We start from the raw sequence: 7,599 nt of genomic DNA on the forward strand, positions 1-7,599 counted from the left end.
ACCAAGTTAGCCAGGATGGTCTCGATCTCCTGAACTCGTGATCCGCCCGTCTCGGCCTCCCAAAGTGCTGGGATTACAGGCTTGAGCCACCGCACCCGGCTATTTTTGTAATTTTAGTAGAGACGGGGTTTCACCATGTTGGCCAGGCTGGTCTTGAACTCCTGACCTCGTGACCCACCAGCCTCGGCCTCCCAAAGTGCTGGGATTACAAGCATGAGGACACTGCACCTGGTCTTTTTTTCTTTTCTTTTCTTTTTGAGATGGAGTCTCACTCTGTCGCCCAGGCTGGAGTGCGGTGGCATGATCTTGGCTCACCACAACCTCTGCCTCCCAGTGTCAGGTGATTCTCCTGTCTCAGCCTCAGGATTAGCTGGTATTACAGGCGCCCGCCACCACACCCAGCTAATTTTTTTTGTAGTTTTAATAGAGACAGGGTTTCTCCATGTTGGCCAGGCTGTTCTCAAACTCCTGACCTCAGGTGATCCACCCGCCTCAGCCTCCCAAAGTGCTAGGATTACAGGACTGAGCCACCATGCCCAGCCAACAAATAGCCACACTTTAACTTCCCATATGTATTCAGTTAATTCACTTAAATTTTGATCTAGATGCACAGTAGTATAATTTACAAATAAAGATAATTTTTTTTCCCCTTCCAAATGTAACTATTCTTCTTGTCTTGTTACACTGTCTGAAATCTCTAAAGTAGTGATTCTCAACTACCATAATTTCGCTGGGGCAATTCCGTCACAACATTTTTTATTGTTATGACTGAGGGGGAGGAGTACCACTGTCATATGATAGACAGAGGCCAGGAATGCTGCTTAATATCCCACAAGGCACAGAACAACCCCCCACAATGAATAGTTATTGGGTCCAAAAACGCCAGGAGTAACATTGAGAAACCCTGCTCTAAAGCAATGAAGGATAACAGCAGTGGGAAGAGGCATCCTTGCCTTCTTCGTAAGTTAACGGAGGCTGGGCACGGTGGCTCAAGCCTGTAATCCCAGCACTTTGGGAGGCCAAGGCTGGTGGGCCATGAGGTCAGGAGATCAAAACCACCCTGGCTAACATGGTGAAACCCCGTCTCTACTAAAAATACAAAAATGTAGCCAGGCATGGTGCCGGGCACCTGTAGTCCCAGCTACTTGGGAGGCTGTGGCAGGAGAATGGCATGAACCCAGGAGGCGGAGCTTGCAGTGAGCCAAGATTGCGCCACTGCACTCCAGCCTGGGCAACAGAGCAAGACTCTGTCTTAAAAAAAAAAAAAAAACCATACATATATATATACACACAAAATTAGCTGGGGTGGTGGCACATGCCTGTAATCCCCGCTACTCGGGAGGCTGAGGCAGGAGAATCGCTTGAACCTGGGAGACGGAGGTTGCAGTGAGCCAAGATTGCACCACTGCACTCCAGCCTGGGCAACAAAAGCGAAACTCCGTCTCAAAAAAAAAAAAAAAAAATTAGCCGGGCGTGATGGCGGGTGCCTGTAATCCCAGCTACTCAGGAGGCTGGGGCAGCGGAAACACTTGAACCTGGGAGGCAGAGGTTGCAGAGAGCCGAGACTGTACCACTGCACTCCAGCCTGGGCAACAAGAGCAAAACTCCATTTCAAGAACAAAATAAAAATTAAAATTAAATGTAAAAATAAGTTAATGGACACACTACTAAAATTGTATCATTATAAAATGTTCATTACCGGTTCCTGATAACTAGTCTTCACCATCTTAAGGAAAATTCCTCTGGTCCTAGTTTACTAAAAGCTTTCATCCAAAAGAGATGGTGAATTTCAGCAAATGCCTTTCTCACATCTATTTGAGATGATCGTATCGTTTTCTCCTCTCGCTCTGTCACCAGTCTGGTGGGCAGTGGCACAATCATTGGCTCACTGTAGCTTCCAACTTCTCGGTTCAAGCGATCCTCCAGCCTCAGCCTCCCAAGTAGCAAGGAGTATAGGCACGTGCTAATTATTTTTATTTTTTGTAGAGCAAGGATCTCGCTATGTTGCCTAGGCTGATCTCAAATTCCTAGGTCTCAAATCCCTAGGTGGTCTCAAATCCTCCCACCTTGGCCTCCCAAGTGCTGGGATTACAAGCATGAACCACCACACTTGGCCTCCCTTAACGTTTTAATATACGAATCATATTAAGAGATTTCCTAATATTGAGCCATCTTTAGTTTTCTGAAACTAACCCTATGTTATTCCCTTAACATGCTGCCATGTTTGGTTTGCTACTATATTATTATTAACTCTTGTATCTCTATTCAGAAGCAAAACACATCTATGCTCTCCTTGTTTTACGTTATCCTTGTGACCATTTGAACATAACTCGTAAAATGAAATGTGAAATCTTTTTATCTTTTCCTATACTCTGGAAGAGCAGAAGAATTATCTATTCCTTGAGAATTTCATAAAATTAGCCATAAAACCAACCAGGTTTTGTGCCTTCCATGGGAGAGCTCATTGACGATCTTTTCTAGCTCTTTTATGGTAATTGATTTTCCATCTCTTCTCTGACAACAGCAAGGGTCAGAGGTTGTGGCTATTTCATGGGGAATATCTGAAGAGGGACAGCTACAGGGATGTCATGGGACTGCACGTCATGGGTTAAACGGGATGGGTCATGGGGAGCTTTGGCGTTTGAAGGGCTCTCACAGGTTGTGATGTCTGGGGGAGCATAGCTGTCACTCAGGTAGGCATTGCTGGGCTTGGCCACCTTTAGGTAGACAACATCATACGTGTTCTTCAGGGCTGCCACAGCATCTTCATGCATGACGTCCTCTAGCCCCACACTGTTGACCTGGAGTCAAGGAAAGCAAAGCTCAGACAAAGCCACAAATGGCCCAAGACAGATGCACTGGGATGAAGTGATGAACTTGTGCCTGCCAGGGCTAGTAGGTGAGACCCAGATTTGGGCTAGAAAATGGGCTAGATGGGGTCCTCACCGCCAGGATCTTGTCTCCAATCTGCAACCTCCCATCCTTGTGGGCAGCACCCCCTTCGATGATCTTTGTTACATAGATGCTATTATCTCCTGGGATGTGCTGGTTCCCTACGCCCCCTGCGATGCTGAAGCCAAGACCTGGATGGAGGGGAGGCCAGAGGTGGGTGCCCAGGTGCCCAGGAAGCAGGCTTGGGGGCACAGGACAGTTGGGATGGGGGTGAGAACAAAATGAGTTACTACCTTTAGGCCCCTTGATGAGCTTGATCTCCATGACCTTCTCAGCTGGGGGCTTCCGGCGCATGACATACAGGCGAACGATGGAGCCTGCCTCTTTGAGGGCCTCCACCGCTGCTGAGTGGGTCACCTCGCGCACGTCGACTTCATTTACAAACAGGATGCTGTCGTTGACCCTGGAAGCAGCAAGGTGGGCCTGAGTCAAGAGCTTCCTGCTGCCCTGGCCCTCCCTCTCCAGGGACCAAGCATCCTAACCCCTGTATCCTCTCCTCACCTGAGGCGGCCATCCTGGGCCGCAGCCCCACCAGGTATGATCTTGGTGATGAAAATGGACGGGTCGTCACCGATGTGTGGGTTGTCAGTGCCACCTGCGATGCTGAAGCCCAGACCTGAGTTACCCTGGGCGAAGGAGGGGAAGAGGGTCAGCTCCCCTCACTGCCCAAGTCTGGCAAAGCAAGTGGGGTGGGAAATGGCTTGGAGCAGCCAGAGCAGGAAGGGATAGGGTGAGGGGCTGGCCACGCAGACCACATGGGCAGAAAGAAAGGTACAGATGAGGGGGCAAGGAGACTGCCAATGGAGGAGCCTGCTCACCCTTTCCAATGTGATTTCCTCGTATTCCATCTCCCCCTCGGTCCCGTTCACCTGCAACTCCAGCACGGGACAGAAACACAAAAGCAGTGAGACAGACATTCCTGCCGCACAACCTGCCCGTCATCTGCTGCCCTCCCTTACTCCCTCCTTCCTTCTGCAATGGCCCCAGCCCCAAAATCTAAACAACTCACATATCCTGGGGCTTCTAGGGTATCTGTGTTGACAATCACAGGGGGAGAATTGGCCTGTTTGGGGAAACAAGAGACAAAAAGCCACCTGAGCCTTGACTCGAGAGGGAGCCCGTAACGGAGGGTCCCATCAGCGTGGCTACCCTTTCACCTCTTAGCCAAGCCCACTCTGCCACGCTGAGAGCTGCTCAAGGGCCCAGTCTCAATCCACATCACACACACATGCACACGCGTGCACATGCGCACGCACACACACACGCACAGATGCACACGCACACGGATCTAACTCTGCCCAGCCCGGGGCCCCCTGCATGTGGAAGGAGGTGTAGGAGAAGCGGGAAGGGAGACAGCCAGACGGAGAGGGGAGCAGCAGATGGCAAAGAGTGGGGAGAGGGGGGTAGGCTTGGGGGAAGGGAGCTTCTCACCGGATGTAACACCACAGGGTGTTACATGCCTTATGTGCTACACATGGACAACCCAGGGATCATGTCCACCGGGTCCTGGTCCCCACTTCCTGCCCCATCTCCCCCAATTCCCCCATATCTACCCAGATATTTTCATAACCCTCCCCTAGACTTGTCCCTCACCTTCACACACATTTGTCCTAAACCCTGTACCCCGGGAATCCGGGGTTCCCCCAGCTGCAGACCCCTCCCTTGGTCTCACCAATCAGACGTCCAATCCACCCCTTCCTCTAGGGACCGTGTTGCCTAGCAACGGTATCTAGGACCAGCCAAGACCCGGGGAGACCCACCTCCAGGAGGCCCTGTCGTCAGGACAACAGGGGGGTGGGGCGTGGCCTGGGGCCGACCAAACTCCTGAGCGCAGAAGGTTTCCGCTAGCCCCGCCTCTCCTGCCCTGGGCCCCGCCCAGCGTTAGCCAGGCCGAGAGGAGGCCGGGCTGAAGAGGTTTGTGGGCGCAGCGCATTCTGAATAACCTGCCTTCCTCGCTCCCCTACGCCCCTCACCCTACGCAGTGCAAAGGACGTCAGGAAGGGGGAGTGGTGAAAGACATCCGGGTCCTATCCCGCTCATCTATTCCCTCCCCCAACTGCATTCGGGAAGGGGTTAAAGTGGGGCGTGCCCAGGTCCCTGACGTCAATCGCCTGGTCTCTAGACTCCCAGGCGGGGCCAGCTTTAGGCCGGTCCTAGGGGCTTCCCCAATTGCCAGGGCAACCGAAGCCACGTCTCTATGGCAATGGGGGGAGGCCGCCAAGAGCCTCCTTCCGGGGTCCCCAACCTACTTCCTCCTTAAAGAAACATGTATTTGCAGTAGCCCAAGCGCAAGGAATCCCCAGTCTCCTTCCCGCTCTCCCCGTCCAAAGGGGTCCCTCCCCTCTCCTACTGCTATTTCCCAAGCCTACAAACTACCAACCATTTTCAAGCTGTATCATAGATTTCACACCCATAAATCGATTAACACCACCCTCCAACCCTTCACATCTCAGCAAATGCTGTTGTCCAACCAACAGGCACTGACTGCCAAAATCTCATCCACGTGTTCATCCTCCATCCCATAGCCTATCCTCAATCCCCATCCCATCCCTATCCTGGAACCTCCTTCCCAGCACACCCACCTTCATCCACTACGACATTCATTTGCTTCCCATCCCTATCTCTGCCCGCATCCCACACGCTCCATCTCCATCCCTGTCTCGCTCTTCAACATCCATCTTCCAACCCTAGCCTCCAGCCTCCATTCTCCATCCGCTTCCCTGGCCCTATTGCACCCTCCAGCCCCATCCCTTACCAATGTCGTGGCCTAATCCTCCATCCCAATTTCTTTTTTTCTTTTTTTCCCGAGACAAGGTCTCGCTGCGTCACCCAGGCTGGAGCGCAGTGGTGTGATCATAGCTCACTGCTGCCTTGAACTCCTGGGCTCAAGCAGTCCTCCCACCTCAGCCTCCTGTGTAGCTACAGGCACATGCCACCCCACCCAGCTACTCCATCTCAATTTCTGCTTCCCCAGAGAGTGTATCACCATTCTCCCTTACCCTGCCTTCATACCCTCAAGATTATTCTCAAGTAACAATCTTACACTTCTCAATCAACTCCCCCTCTCTTCTGAAAATTGGGGCTTCTCTTGTTCCCCGGGTGAGGCCTTGTCCTGAGACCTCCACCCCATGCTTATGGCCTCCAACATTCTCTCCCTCCACCCTCTTCTGCTCCTAAGCTTTGATCCACAGTAGCTCTGTACTAACTACCACCCCTCAGGCTCCCTACCTCCTCTTCCTCCTGCTCAGGGATTTAATGGCCCTGCCTTACAAAAAGCATCTCTAGTCTTCTTTCCCTCACTCCTAGCATCCACAGAATTCACACAAACACTCTGTACCATCCCTGTCTCCAGGGCCTTCCTTTCCTTGCTCTGTCAGCTCCATTCACCGCCCTGATTTCACAGTCTTATCCCTATCCGGCTCCTGACCCAGGACCTCTTATCTTCCTGTTCCCTAACTCCTGTCTTGCCAGTTCTCACTCCAGAACCTGCTTGCCCGCTCCCTAGGCTCAGAGACCTCCTCCCCATCCATCTTCTTGGTGAAATGTCAGCAACTTCCCCCTTCCCAGAGCATCCCACAACATCCTAGAATCCCCACCCTGACCCCACGGTGTCCCCTCAATCTCACAGCTTGCCTGGTGCTCTCCAGTCCTCCCCATCCTGTGTCCCCAGAAAAGGAGACGGAGGGAGGGGAAGATGGAAAGTGGACTGGAGGATGGAAGTTCCCAGAAACCAGGCCTCCCGGGGCTGGAGAGAGGAGGACGCTGTGAGCAGAGAGGAGAAAGGGAAACAGGTGGTGGGGGATGATGGAGGGGGCAGAGGGGGACAGAAAGAAGATATGCAGAAGTGAGAACCCAAGAGGATGAGAGAGGGGAGGAGGAAAAGGGAGAAGGTGAAGATGAATTGGCAAGAGGGAACATGGGAAAGGGGAGCTGGCTGATGGAGGGAGAGGACTGATGAGGGAAAGGACTGATCAGGCCGCAGCGGCCTGAGCTGGGGATCAGGGAGAGGGAGAGGAGAATGCGTGGGAGGAAGAGAGAGACAGCATCAAGAGCCAGCCAGTCAGCCAGCAGGGAGGAAAGGCTGCAGAGCGGGGAGAGAGCTCAGGAGTGGAGCAAAGGCTGGGGCAGGGGACGAGGCAGCAAGGCCCCACCATGTGAAGTCTCAGGCCAGACAGATGGAAAGGGCTGGAGACTCAGGGACAGGGCGAACCAGGCCCAGAGGCGGGGGTAGGGGGAGGAGGCGGGGAAGGGACAAGAGCAAATGAGGGCAGCAGGCGCTTGGAACAGAGCTCTGGACACAGAAAATGGAAACAGAGGTTGGGGGTGTGAAGGAATGAGGAGGTCCCAGGCGTGGGGGGCTTCCTGGGGGATGCACACACCTCAACAGACACGCATACAGCGCACGCACACACATGCATACAGCACACGCACCCATGCACAGGCACGCACGCGTGCACACACGCGCAGGCACACACACACATACAGCACACGCACACAGGCACAGGCACGCGTGCACACACACATTCTTGCTTTAGGCTCGACATCCACTCCCATTGGCCTGGCCTGTTTCTCCTCTGTGGGACAAGGTGTTTCCAGCCCCCCAAACGCCCCCTCCCCAGCCCCAGGAGCCCACGTCCCAAACCCCCA

The 7,599-nt window shown here is 53.2% G+C and overlaps 1 protein-coding gene across 7 annotated transcripts in view; it reads right to left on the bottom strand.

The window, feature by feature from the left end:
- DLG4 (discs large MAGUK scaffold protein 4) overlaps positions 1-7,599 on the bottom strand; it is a 28,585-nt gene that overhangs the window by 10,742 nt on the left and 10,244 nt on the right. Inside the window, exons 4-10 of one of the 7 annotated variants that reach the window (XM_017850403.1) lie at positions 5,479-5,514; positions 3,962-4,037; positions 3,771-3,821; positions 3,454-3,578; positions 3,186-3,355; positions 2,947-3,083; positions 2,657-2,801 (exon numbers count right to left, since the gene is read on the bottom strand). In XM_017850403.1, the coding sequence (XP_017705892.1) occupies positions 2,657-2,801; positions 2,947-3,083; positions 3,186-3,355; positions 3,454-3,578; positions 3,771-3,821; positions 3,962-4,037; positions 5,479-5,514 (740 nt within the window). Of the gene's footprint in view, positions 1-2,656; positions 2,802-2,946; positions 3,084-3,185; positions 3,356-3,453; positions 3,579-3,770; positions 3,831-3,961; positions 4,478-4,712; positions 6,546-6,585; positions 7,407-7,599 lie in introns of those variants that run through there. The other 6 variants (XM_017850397.1, XM_017850400.1, XM_017850398.1 and 3 more) reach the window with 6 other exon arrangements.

Source organism: Rhinopithecus bieti, unplaced genomic scaffold, assembly GCF_001698545.2.
Source record: "Rhinopithecus bieti isolate Rb0 unplaced genomic scaffold, ASM169854v2 scaffold_32008, whole genome shotgun sequence".
Lineage (NCBI taxonomy): Eukaryota > Metazoa > Chordata > Mammalia > Primates > Cercopithecidae > Rhinopithecus > Rhinopithecus bieti.